This window comes from Malus domestica, chromosome 05 (genome assembly GCF_042453785.1).
Source record: "Malus domestica chromosome 05, GDT2T_hap1".
Lineage (NCBI taxonomy): Eukaryota > Viridiplantae > Streptophyta > Magnoliopsida > Rosales > Rosaceae > Malus > Malus domestica.
Window position 1 is genome coordinate 16,586,614 of NC_091665.1, and position 13,405 is coordinate 16,600,018.

Consider the following 13,405-nt stretch of genomic DNA (forward strand, 5'->3'; position numbering starts at 1 on the left):
GTGCATAAAAAAGTTAATACTAATGTTTCAAGCAACTAAAAGAGTATATTTTCAACAGAAAAATACTTGAGTGGGGGCATCCGCCTCCGTTAAGCCTAAGCTAAGCTTCGTTCATGCATGTGCTAACAAGGGTAGTTGATGAAATTTGAATGTTGGGCCTAAATGCTAACAAATTTCATCACATGAACTCAAATCCTAATTCTTTTTTATCACATGATCTACCCTCTAAAGAACTATTAATTCAATTAAGCCTCTATTTATATATTCCCCGAAATTACGAACCCGCGAGAGACCAGAAAACCGAAGAAATAATAAAAAATAGAGAGAACAAAATTTGGTCGTCGTCGCTGTCGTTCTTACACCTCATCAAAATCAAAACTCAAAAGCAATATTCTTGTGAAAAATCATGAGGGTTCGACCTCGACCTACCAGCCGCCCCAATTCCAAACGCGCCGTTTCACCCTCCTAAATTCCCCTCCCCGAACCCTAATTCCACAAATTCTTCTCAATTCCGAATTCGTCCGCCGCCGCTGCTGTCGTCGTGTTCGTAGTCGGCGGCCATGTTTCCGTGGAACATCGCGAAGTCGGCGGAGGCGATGTTCTCGCGGTGGGCCGTGAAGAGAGTATGCAAGTTCCTGTTGAAGAAGAAGTTGGGGCAGTTCATATTAGGCGACATCGACGCCGACCAGCTCGATGTCCAGCTCTCCGAGGGCACCATTCAGCTCAACGACCTCGCGCTTAACGTCGATTTTCTTAATCAGAATGTACGTACGCACGCTTTTCTGTGTTTGGTTTTGGTATTAACTCGTGTTTGGCTGCCGAGAAAATAAAAGAAAAATACAACTATGGTACCCTTGTATTTCTTCTGTAAATATGAATTTTGCCCCACTTGAGGTGGCTGAAGTTTGAAACCCGAATTCGTTAGTCTTGGTTTGAAAATTGTTTAGGGATTTTGTAAGTTTTAAAATAATTCGGTACGAAGATGTGGTTTTGAAATATCCAGAATTCATGTTATAATGATAGGAATATGAATACTGCTTTTGTTAGCTGGATGTTATGTGAGTTTTCGATATAGTCTCGGTTTGAAAATTGTTAAGGATTTTGTGAGTTTTCAAATGATTCGACGCAAAGTTGTGGTTTTGAAATATTCAGAATTCATGTTATAATGATGAGAATATGAATACTGCTTTTCTTAACTGGATGTTATGTGAGTTTTCAATAACTGGGGTAACTTGCGTATTAAGTTTTGGTGGATTTTAGAGAGCTTTTGTACTTTTGTTAACTGCGTCTTAAGTTTATACATGAAATTGTTAATGTTTAATTGTTGTCTTATGGCCAACTTTTTTTTCCCCACAGTTCGGTGCAGCAGCATCGGTGATAATAAAAGAAGGATCTATTGGCTCCCTATTAGTTAGACTGCCTTGGAAGGGCAAAGGTTGTGAGGTTGAAGTGGATGAACTGGAGCTGGTGTTAAATCTGTGCGCAGAGAATAACTCACCAGCTAGTGCCGAAAGTTGCAACCTGGATAAGGATGCCAACCCAGGGACGTTAGATGGTGACATGGCAGACGATGCTGCAAAATCTGCTTCCAGGGATGTGCATGAAGGTGTTAAAACAATTGCAAAGATGGTAAAGTGGTTTCTCACGAGCTTCCACGTAACGATAAAAAGGTTGATTGTTGCATTTGATCCTTGTTTAGAGAAGAATGGAAAGACATTAGGGTGTTCCTCAACCTTGGTGCTTCGAATTTTAGAAACAGAATGTGGAACATGTGTTTCTGAAGATGATAGTCAAAATTCTGATGCAAGATTTGACAACTTTCTTGGGATTAGTCAATTGACCAACTTTGTCAAGTTTCAAGGAGCATCGCTTGAGCTGCTTCAAATGAATGATGCTGATAATCAAACATGCAGTCCGTGCCAGTCAGAAAGAACATTTGACGAATTTTTTCCAAAGTGCCGTCCACCGGGTGCCACCACTCCAATATTGGTTGGGAAAAGAGGGGGATTTTCAGGGAATATAAAATTAAGCATACCTTGGAAGAATGGGTCTTTAGACATTCGTAAAGTAGATGCAGATGTTTCTATTGAACCTTTAGAATTAAGATTTCAGCCCAGCACAACTAAATGGAGTTTACTTGCTTGGGAAAAATACAAAAATCTGGTGAAAGACAAGACCAATCATAAGCCAGCAGATTCTGTTTATCTTGATTCAACATCTCACTGTATTTCACCAAGGTCTGTTTATTCGACAACAGATAAGGTGAGGCCAAGTTGTGGTAGTTTTCCGACTGAATCATCTTCTTTTACCCTGCAAGAATCAGTGGCTGAACCTCTGCTGCCTGGGTCACATCTTATATCAGATTGGGTACCCTTTTTCATCCATCAAAATAAAAAAGATGGTATTGAAGAACTTGATTTTGGCGCAAGGTTAGTGTTATTCTGTTTTGCTATCAGTGTTTTTATCAAGGAACCGCAGCTGACATAACTTTCAGAGATGTGTAGGGTTGTTTAGTTCATTATTATTGAGTATTTTGTTGTCACATTGAGTATTGCTGAACGTAACATTTCATGTTACAAACTTTATACATTTTATTTGTCTGCATCTCGTATTCTCATAGTCACTTTTTGGTCTTTTTGCAGTGTGGATCAGTTTTTTGAATGTTTTGATGGAATGAGAAGTTCCCAATCAGCATTAGGTAACAGTGGGATGTGGAACTGGACATGTTCTGTTTTCACTGCTATCACAGCTGCATCGAGCCTTGCTTCCGGATCTTTGCATGTTCCGCCTGGTGAGTGCAATATGAACCCTATCAACCTAGAAGTTTTAAAGTAAATTACTTCATTGCATATCTATTTTAAATTTTTTTGGGTAAATTATTATATAAAAAACTGAATCAATAATCATTGAAATGTTAGGAATATTTGTGGTGTCAAGTTGTTGTACCCAGGTTGTTGAACTCAGTTTGAAACTTTGCTTAAAATAGACTGTATGTCTTAATTGCTTTTAGATATAGGATATCTTACATTTCCATTCAGGATGAGCATGAAAGAAAGTTAAAAAATACGAGAAATATAGTTTATCTTCTGGAGACGTACAAGCTCTTGATTTGTAGAGTCTTTAGATGTTACGGTCTCTGATATGCTAGTAAAGATTTCATACTGTTATCTTTATTTCCTTCTAGACATTTGTCACTGGAATTTTTTATTTTAATCTGTCTACAGAGCAGCAGCATGTTGAAACAAATCTTAAAGCAGCTTTAGCTGGGATTTCTGTTGTCTTTTCATTTCAAGATGAAAAGCAGACGCATTTTTGTGATAATAAGGGGGTTGATTCAGATGTTCTGTACCTAGGTGCAGAATGCCGAGACATCCTTCTTGTTACGCAGGTAATTCCTGTGCTTGGGGTATATTTTAGATTTTGAGTTTGATGTCTATGATTTATACCTGTTATTTGGTTCTACGTGATTGTCAACAACACTAACTTGAAACATCTGATAAGGTCCGCAGGTATGCCCCCAAGAGATAAGGTTCAAAGGAACAATGGAGTATATTGAGGTTGCTAATTACTCAAGTTACAAAGAAGATACCTCTGAGTTTGGCTTTCAAAGGTCTAATGCCAATATTAACAGCCATACTCTTTCGGTTCAACATCTTCAAGCTGATGTTCAAAGTGTTCTTCCACTGCTTCCCTCATCTTTTGAAGATACAGTTGTAGAGGTTCCATTTGGGTACAAGGATGTAGTCAGAACTACATTGCTTAAAACTTCAGGTGTTACTCACTGTCAGTTTACTGTGAGTTCTAGTACTTCAAATGGGAGTTTATGCAGGACATCATTTTCACTGAAACTGCCACATTTTGTTTTTTGGGTGGACTTCTCTTTTCTAAATATGCTATTAGAACTGTCTAATGAAGTGGGAAAGCCTGTCAAAACGAACGGTAATCAGACTGAGTTCTCTTCTGAGTCCTCTAATAAGAAGCATGGATCATCTCATGGGGATCTTAGAAGATCTTCTAGTCGTGTTAAGACCTTGTCTTCAACAGAAACTCAGCGAGGTGATATATTGATTCCTAATGCAAGGATAATTCTCTGTTTTCATGACAAAGGTGGTAAAGATGTTAGAGGCTTCTCTTCCTGGGATCAGTTTATTGCTCTTGAGTTTTCTTCACCATCAAATTTTAACAAAGGTGTTCAAGACCGTGGCCCAACTTTAGATGCAAGGTCAGAGAAAATGTATTTTTCAACAGCCACACGTTCTTTACATTTGAATGTTGGTAATCTGGACATTTTTCTCGTCAGTCCTGCAAATAAGGATAATGCTGGGATCAGCTCTGGAAACATGCAGAGGCATACATTTGCTGCAAAAAAAATAATGTCCGCCAGCAACAGTACGGGCCGTCTATCTGTTATTAGTATGCTTTGGCAGGAGGGTTATGTGACTGGCCCTTGGATAGCAAAGAAAGCCAAGTGCTTAGCTGGTTTTGAGGAATCAAGGAGCATTTCTAAATTTGTTGGTAAAGATCATGAATTTGCTTCAGTATCGACTGTTAAAGATCTGCAAGATTTGAATTCTCAAACTCAACAGGAGATTATCTTGAGCTCCGCGTTTTCCCTACATGTTTGTCTACCCTCTGTTTCAATAAATTTGGACTATTCTCAATATAGAGGTTTATATTGTCTATTAGATCAAATGTTAAATGACTTGAGCTCGGACTGTGATTCAGTCAATTTTAAGGAAGCATCTTCCGCATCCCAGACATCTATCCTTGTTAGCTGTGATTCTGTTGAAATTTTGATTAGCCTGGATGTGAAGGAGATTGTCAAAAGCTCAATACAGAGTGAACTTCCTGGGTCGTGGCATCAGCTGAAACTGAAAATTCAGAAGCTAGATATGCTGTCTGTCTCCAATATTGGAGGTATATCAGGTGCCAATTTTTTCTGGCTGGCCCATGGTGAAGGTAAATTGTGGGGTTCTATAACTGGTATTCCTGATCAGGAGTTTCTTCTGATTGCGTGCAGCAACTCAACAATGAAACGCGGTGATGGAGGGGGCTCTAATGCATTATCCTCCAGGCTAGCTGGTTCTGATATTGTACATTTGTGGGATCCCAAAAGTTTTCATGGTTCTACGTCTGTAACTGTCAGATGTGCCACAATTGTTGCATTAGGTGGTCGCTTGGATTGGGCAGATGCACTATGCTCTTTTTTCATTATTCCTTGTGAAAATGAAGCGGAAAAGTGTAACAAAAAGGATGAATTTAGTGCACCTCGCGGATCTTCCTTTGTTCTTAACTTGGTTGATATTGGATTAAGTTATGAGCCCTACCTCAAGAATGTGGTGGTCAGGAGTGAAGCTTCAGATTCTGAGCCCAGTTCTTCATATGTCAAGGAAGAGATGGGTAAGGAACATGTTTCTTGTCTTTTGGCTGCATCTTCCTTGAATCTTTCAAACTCAACCAGGTCAGGCTCAGTAGAAAATGATTACAGAATAAGAGTGCAAGATCTTGGGCTTCTCCTCCGTTTAATGTCAAAGCCTGAGGATGTTGGCGGCATTTATAGTGCAGTACATCTTCACAAGATTGGGTATGTTAAAGTTGCCAGGGAGGCACTGGTAGAAGCAACTTTGAGAACTAATTGTAATAGTGGCCTTCTCTGGGAGGTAGAATGTTCAAAATCTCACATCTATGTGGAAACTTGCCATGACACCATGTCCAGTCTGTTACGTTTAGCTGCCCAACTTCAACAGATATTTGCCCCTGACATGGAGGAATCAGTCATGCACTTGCAGACTAGATGGAATAAGGTACAGCAGGAACAAGAGAGCAGAGGTTTTCATGATGAAGCAAGGAACTGTGGTAGTGATCCTTTACGAGCAACTTCTCAATTGCACACTGCTGGTGCAGTTACAGAGAGTGAAACTCAGTTGGTTGGGTTAATGGATGAGATATGTGATGATGCATTTCTCTCGGATAAGAATCAGACCTGCCATTCTGAGTCGCAAATTGGTATCTCATTTGATCAAGACCTTGGAGAGGCTCATTATTCCAGCATTGCAACTCCTGATATTCTTTCACTTGGTGCACCTTATGATGGGTCAGTGCCTGAAGCAGAGTTGGAAAGTAGTCAAACATCATTTCTACAAGAAGGTAATGTTCTGGAGTTAATAGAAGGGTATTGTTTATCTGATTTACGGCCTCTTTCGGAATTATCTGCCAACAGACAATCATCGAATGAGATTGTAAAATGCAAATCCAAGAATTTCATAAATGGAGATGTTGGAGGAGAAAGTAATGGATGGTATGGTACTTCCATTAGCATTTTAGAAAACCACATTCCTGAAGCATGTGAAAATAGTATGACACAATCTGCCGAAGACAATCTTCCTTTTATTGAAGGTATAAAGTGCAATGATTTTGGAAAAGCCATTGGACGTGTACTTCTTAAGAACATTGATGTTAGGTGGAGAATGCTTTCTGGGTCAGACTGGCATGATTCTAGATCAACTGGTCAGCGATCAGTGGATTTTAGCGGAAGGGATGCTACTGTATGTTTAGAGCTTGCACTATCCGGAATGGAGTTTCAGTATGACATTTTTCCTGTTGGTGGAATCTGTGTATCTAAGCTCTCTCTTTCAGTTCAAGATTTTTATCTATATGACAGGAGCAAAGAGGCTCCTTGGAAACTGGTAAACCTGCTATACTTTCACACGAAAATTTTACTTTTTGTGCTTTACAGAGTTGATTAATTATTTATCTTTTTTGTTTGGAAGGTACTCGGATATTATCATTCAAAGGACCGACCTCGAAAATCATCTTCGAAAGCATTCAAGCTGGACTTAGAATCTGTCAGACCAGATCCTTTAACTCCTCTTGAAGAGTATCGGTATCCCTTCTGCTTTATATTATAATTAGTGTATGGTTAAGTTGGTTGTACAAATCTGCTTAGGAATGATGGTGATTTAACAGTATTATTCGAGTCTTGGTTCTTATATTATTTCCTTGTAGGTTACGCGTTGCACTCCTTCCCATGCTATTGCATCTTCATCAGTCCCAACTTGATTTTCTCATTAACTTCTTTGCGGCAAAGAGCTCTTCAACTGATCATTCTCCGGGTGGTCATCAAGATGCTGATGGTTCAAAAGTCTTGCCAGTAAAAAGTAATGATCTTGCAGGGCATACCATTGAAGAGGAGGCATTTCTTCCTTATTTTCAGGCAAGTTGTTTCCTCGTCCTCCCTGGTGTGCTTTGAGTTTTTAGCTTTCAACCTAGTTACAACTTTATGTGTGTTTGCATGGGAAATATCAGTCTTGCTTCATTAAGCCTTTTCCCAGTAAAATGGGTCATTTGCATCCTTATTTTTTTAAGACTGCTGAGGTCCTCAAACATGTATTACCTCAGGGCATGTTCAAAGCCAATCTCCATTATAATGATTATATCCTCTCTTCAAGAGGGAAAAAAAAAGGAATGGGAAACTAGAGAAATAAAAACGAAAGAGTGGTATCAAATTTTTCTGGATGGATCAGAGAAACAGTCAATGAAACTCATGGGATGATAGATCCTGAGAGAGATACCGTTCAGGTAGGAGGTGATGCTCATAAATCTCTATGCTCTTGTATGTGAATTATGTGAAGGGATGCACTATTTTGTGTCTCTCTTTTCAACTAACAGACAGCTCTGAGCATAGCAAAGCAGCTGACATCCAATTATTTGTCTTTGCTACCTGGGCATTTCTAGGTTGCTCTGATTATGTCAAATTTCAATATGTGGTTACATAATTTATTTCATTTTTAGAATTTATTTTTTAGAATTTATGCCTGGTGATTTTTCTAAACAATAATGTGAGAATACATATTCCAACTGTTTACATTTTCGTTTTTCCCCTTCAGAAGTTCGATATATGGCCTATTCTAGTTCGGGTTGACTACAGTCCCAGCCGTGTTGATCTGGCAGCATTAAGAGGCGGGAAGTATGTAGAACTTGTAAATCTTGTTCCATGGAAGGTAAATACTTTGCTTCTTATATTGAACATTATGAGGTTTTGTACAAGGGTATAAAAAGACTATGCTTGATACTTATTTGTCCTCATATATCTGATTGTGAAAAGACACAAAATTGTTATATAGTGTCATGAAGGATACTATGCTTTGCTCCTGGTATTGCTTCCCATTATATTTTTTTGTTCTTCCTCGTAAACCATGACTCCATGATTCTACTGCTTCTGTTTGTTTGGCATTAGTCTTCCAACTTTTTCATTTTTCCTATCCAGTATGCAAAGTTTAGCCATTTATCCAAAACATTTAATGAGTCTTATCCTTTTTGTCTTTAGGTTTATGCTTCTTATTGTCCTATCTGTTAACTTGAGTTCAAGAAGTTGGAGTTTTAGTTTTCATTTTCTTATATAAAAAAGCTTGGAAAATTTATGTATTACCATATACTGGAGGTCTGAAATTCTGGAGTGAATAAACAGAAAGGTTTCAATTAAGCCCACTCGATATAAATGCATATACCCCATGCACTCACACAGGCAGATACATGTTTTTATAACTTTAAAAACTTAAACGAAGTGGGACATAACTTTAAAAAAACTTCAAAGAAGTGCGATGTTTATTTAATGTGTAAGCCATTGATATTTTTTGTTTGTTACTCGGTGGTATTGTTCATCCTTGTTATGCTTCTGTTTCAGAATCTTGTTGTGATAGAAATTAAATTCTACTTGTGCTAGCAAGTTTAGTAGTCCAAACCCTGATGTCTAATTATCTGATCTGTGCGTTCCATTGCATTCGTTTAAATTTTCTTTCATTGAAATTCACTGAGGAACTTATTGGCCATACTTTCACAAATAAATTCAGGGCGTTGAGCTACAGCTTAAGCATGTTCATGCTGTTGGTATCTATGGATGGGGCAGTGTATGTGAGACAATTATAGGAGAGTGGCTAGAAGAGATTTCTCAAAATCAGGTTTTAGTGGCTTTACCCTTACTGTTTTGGAATTCTTCCCCCCTTCAAAAGCTAGTGGATGTATAACAAGTTTTCTTTAATAATGTAGATTCATAAAATATTGAGAGGTCTTCCAACAATTCGGTCGTTGGTAGCAGTTAGTGCTGGTGCAAGGAAGTTGGTTTCTTTGCCAATTGAGAGTTACAGGAAGGACAAAAAACTACTTAAGGGAATGCAAAGAGGTAAGTTGAGTTCATTCAAATGTTTTCCTTCTGTAACCTGTGCATGTCAGTTTTGGGCGTTTGTGTTTTAGTTGAAGTATTTAAAAACAAAAAAACAAAAGAAACAAAATATGTAGCTCTTAATTTTGATCGTTGACTCAAGGTTATATCTAACTTCAATGTCAATTAACTGAGTTTAGATAAATGAGTACTTTCTGGTTATTCAACAGTATATAAAGCCGTGTCGTCACTTGTCACTGGTACATTGTCAATAATTAAATAATTTTTGGTATCCATGATGGGGCTACTTGCTACCAGGTACAATTGCATTTCTTAGAAGTATTTCTCTTGAAGCTGTTGGACTTGGAGTACATTTGGCCGCCGGGGCATATGATATTTTGCTCCAAGCGGAATATTTACTTACAGGCATTCCTTCTGCGCCATGGTCTGTACCACATAAAATGAAAACCAACGTTCGATCTAATCAACCTATAGATGCTCAACAAGGAATTCATCAGGTGAAATTTCCAACCTTGGAAGTTGCTTGCAAATATTTGGAAATAGTTGTCCTAAATTCCCAATACTGCGGGGAACTAAAAAAATTAGTTCTTTCAAAATCTGAAATTTCAACCCAGAGCTGTTCTGTTGGCTAAAAGAAAATGATCCTGAAAACAAGTTAATTGTCTTTCTTTGATAGGCTTATGAAAGCCTTAGTGATGGCCTGGGGAAATCTGCTTCTGCCCTGATACGGACTCCTTTGAAAAAATACCAGCGTGGAGCTGGTGCAGGACCAGCTTTGGCAACTGCTGCTCGGGCAGTTCCTGCAGCTGCTATAACTCCGGCTTCTGCTTGTGCTAGTGCTGTGCACTGCGCTCTTCTTGGCTTCAGAAATAGGTCAGTCTTGCATTTTTTATTTTGTTTTGTTTATTATGACAATAAAGAATATTTCATAATATATTTGACACATTGATTTCTAAAACCAAGATTTACTGTGGTGCTCGTGCGTGCAGCCTTGATCCTGAGCGTAAGAAAGAGTCCATTGAGAAATATCTGGGCCCCCCTCAACCATGGGAACAAAACTAATGGTTCGAACGAATAAATTCTGATTTATACTGCTATCTTTCAGCGGAATATTTATTGCATATCCCAGATTGGTAGCTTACTTTTTGTTTGTTGTTCTTTTATTACTGTAGGTGATTAAACTCGCGACTGAAATCTTGAACTTCCTGTATTCCTGGAGAAGAGGAGATCAGGAACGCGCCATCTATTCTTGCATTATAACATATGTATCATGTGAGTTGAACTTTCTGTCCATATTAAATAAAGTTTTTGCAAAACACGTTTGTGTGATTGTGTGTTTGTGTGTCTCTCAAATCGGGTGTTAATTATGAAAAGTAATGATGTCAGTTGCTCATGACTAAAGCCTTTATAACTATAATTTCCGATTGCCTTTGTTAGATAATGGGAAACAGAGAAACTGCTATATTAGAAATATTGTCTGTAGCTATTAGCTGCCGAGGATCAGGCACCTATTGTTATGGACAAGATATCTTTAACTTAGCATGATCCTGGACAGATAATCTGTTGTCTATATGATTTCTCTTTTTCATAAATGTGGCTTGATTTTCAAGGTAGTTACGTGCAGTCTAACGGTTGCAGGTGTACAGTTACTGGAACTATGTACCGGATTCTTTCCATCGGAACAAGACCATCTGGTAGTTCTGTACAAAATGTAAATTTCCAAATAGTGCTCATAATTCTTGGCATACCCCAACAGACGTTGTAGATATATATAGTGTCCGATTGGCTTAGTTAGGAATTCTTTTAAAAGGCATCATCAAGTGTATGTTGCTTTGTGTTTGTTGTAAATATTTATTCAAATATTGTTTCTCAATGGGCAAGGTTGCTAGTCAGGAAGATTTGTTGTGCCTTTGTGGATCATCTCCTTTTAATCTTTTTCTTGGTTTTTTTCAAGGGTGCCCCTCTTTTGTTTATTCAGCTATTCGTACATATGTCCCGATAAAGAACTAACTAGGGGTGGGCAAACGGGTAGAGGACTTGCGGATCAAGGTGGGGCGGGACGTTGTTATTTAGAGAGTCCTAATATTTAGACTAACTGTGCCCTGGACCGGCCCGTTTAAAATGTAATCAATAAGATTGAATGATTAACAATTATCCAATATCAATTGTTGGATGAGATTGTTTCTCTGACAATTGATATTGGATAATTGTTAATCATTCCCAATCCTCTCTATCTCCCTATACGACATCATCGAAACCTAGACCATTGATCCATCGTCATCACCGCACCACCGCCGCAGCGACCACCACCACCCCATCATCGGCATCTAGATCTCTGGTTAACCGATCATGATCATCACCCTCATCATTGACGGCATCAACCATCTCGATTCCTCGACAACGCCACTCATCTCGATTCCTCGACGACAGCACCGTCGTCGCTACCAACATCACCCCATCACTTTCTTGAATAGTAGAAATGGATTTGCCCTATTTATTTTTAAATGAAATCAAAACTGATTGCAGGAAGGCTTGTGGAGTCGTGACAGCTATGGGAATAAGACTAAATAGGTAGGCAAGTTGGATATCTAGTAGCATATGCTGGTCAGCAAATGAGCTCATATGCGGAAGAGCATATCCTTCCTGCAAACAAAGCTTTGATGAGGAAGACGACCTCAACGAGGTCGTCCCACCTGTGCTGACAAAAAAATAAAATAAAATTATAATTGGACCCATGGACTTGGTTCGAATTGGTCCGTTTCATACGGGCCAAATAAGGTCTGGTTTCAAATTCAGAAATCTCAAAACCTAACTCGTCCCGTCTCATTTCATTTTTAACTGGTTCCAATCAAATTCCTTCAAAATTTCATTTTTAACTAGTTCCAATCCAATTCCTTCAAATTTGGGCCTAGCTCAGCCTGTGCCCAGCCCTAGAACTAACAACTGCAAATATCTTTGATAATTACGTGTTTGACAAGTTAGCGATTTGATTTCCTCCCGACACTTCCTCGCCCTCTTTAGTTGCAGCTCCTAAACCAAAATATTATCAATGACATATCTACATTTAGGGCAAGGGAGTATGGGAATCGAACTTCGAGATTCATCATTAATAAAAGTATGCCTAATTTTGTGTTGATTGATTAGTGCTAAGGGTATGGTTGGACGAGGGTTGTACAAGAATCGTGGAATTGATGTCAAGTTATGAAGAAATGGACTGTAAAATGTAACATGGAGGGGATTAGAGAAAATCTCCATGAGCCTTACAAAAGTAGGTAGGAGTATGGCTGGAAAAAAATATCGAATATTCCGAATTGTACCGATTTAGTCCGAAACCGAACTCCAAAAAGGCCTGATAGGAGCATATTTATGCGACTTAGTTAGCTTGTTTTCTTGCATTTTCATAGTTAGTTTCTGTTTATTATAGTGATTTAAGCTATTTTCGTGTTTGTAGGTCTAATTGGCAAAGTTGGCAAGAGAGTGCATTTTGGAGCATTTTAGAGCAATTTTGGGTTGGAATGGATTGAATGCATGTGGAGCACAAGGAATGGACGTTTTTTTAAGACCAAATGAGTCTAGGAATGTGCTAAAGAGATGGAGAAATTAATTCAAGACGTGGAAGATGAGGAATCAGCTAGAAGGAAGGAGCATTATCCATGATTCTAGAAGCCCTTTCTGGAAGCATCCCTTCTAGAAAGCTTATCCCTGCCTTAAATTTATGCCGCACCACCCCCTTTTTGGAAGCATCCCTTCTAGAAAGCTTATCCCTGCCCTAAACTTATGCCGCACCACCCCTTCTAGAATCCTTAGAAAGGTGGCGCCTTTTCCCTCTTCTAGAAGCTTAAGAACCTGCCACAACACACTCCTTCTAGAATACCTAGAAAGGTGCCGCACCCTCTTCTTCTAGAAACCCTAAACTCTGCCAAAACCCTAGTCCTTTTTCCTCTTGGATTGGGCCGAGCCCTATCCTTGTCCTCCAAGAAATTGGTGCCGCAAACCCTAGCATATAAATACATCATTATGGCGCACAAATCAGACCACCACACCCCATATATTCTACACCATAATTCGCACCATATACACAAAAATTCATCAAGTGCCGTAGCTTTGGAGGAGAGAAGACTTTGCCATGGCTTACATTGGAGAAGATGAGGGTTGTGCCGCAAGCCACCTGCAACCATTGGAGACTTTCAAAGTTCTTTCTTCCCTCGTTTCGTTTCCATGTTTATT

At 38.9% G+C, this 13,405-nt stretch overlaps 1 protein-coding gene across 1 annotated transcript; it reads left to right on the forward strand.

Annotated features, from left to right (window-relative positions):
• The first annotated feature begins 266 nt into the window (after positions 1–266).
• LOC103436505 (autophagy-related protein 2) lies at positions 267–11,074 on the forward strand. The gene is made up of 15 exons (XM_008374939.4): positions 267–764; positions 1,357–2,429; positions 2,643–2,791; positions 3,225–3,388; positions 3,510–6,686; positions 6,771–6,883; positions 7,006–7,213; positions 7,887–8,000; positions 8,850–8,957; positions 9,046–9,178; positions 9,476–9,675; positions 9,855–10,051; positions 10,168–10,242; positions 10,351–10,450; positions 10,817–11,074. Exons 1-13 carry the CDS (start codon positions 561–563, stop codon positions 10,238–10,240), a joined length of 5,913 nt encoding a protein of 1,970 aa, XP_008373161.1. The 5' UTR covers positions 267–560; the 3' UTR covers positions 10,241–10,242; positions 10,351–10,450; positions 10,817–11,074.
• Positions 11,075–13,405: the final 2,331 nt, after the last annotated feature.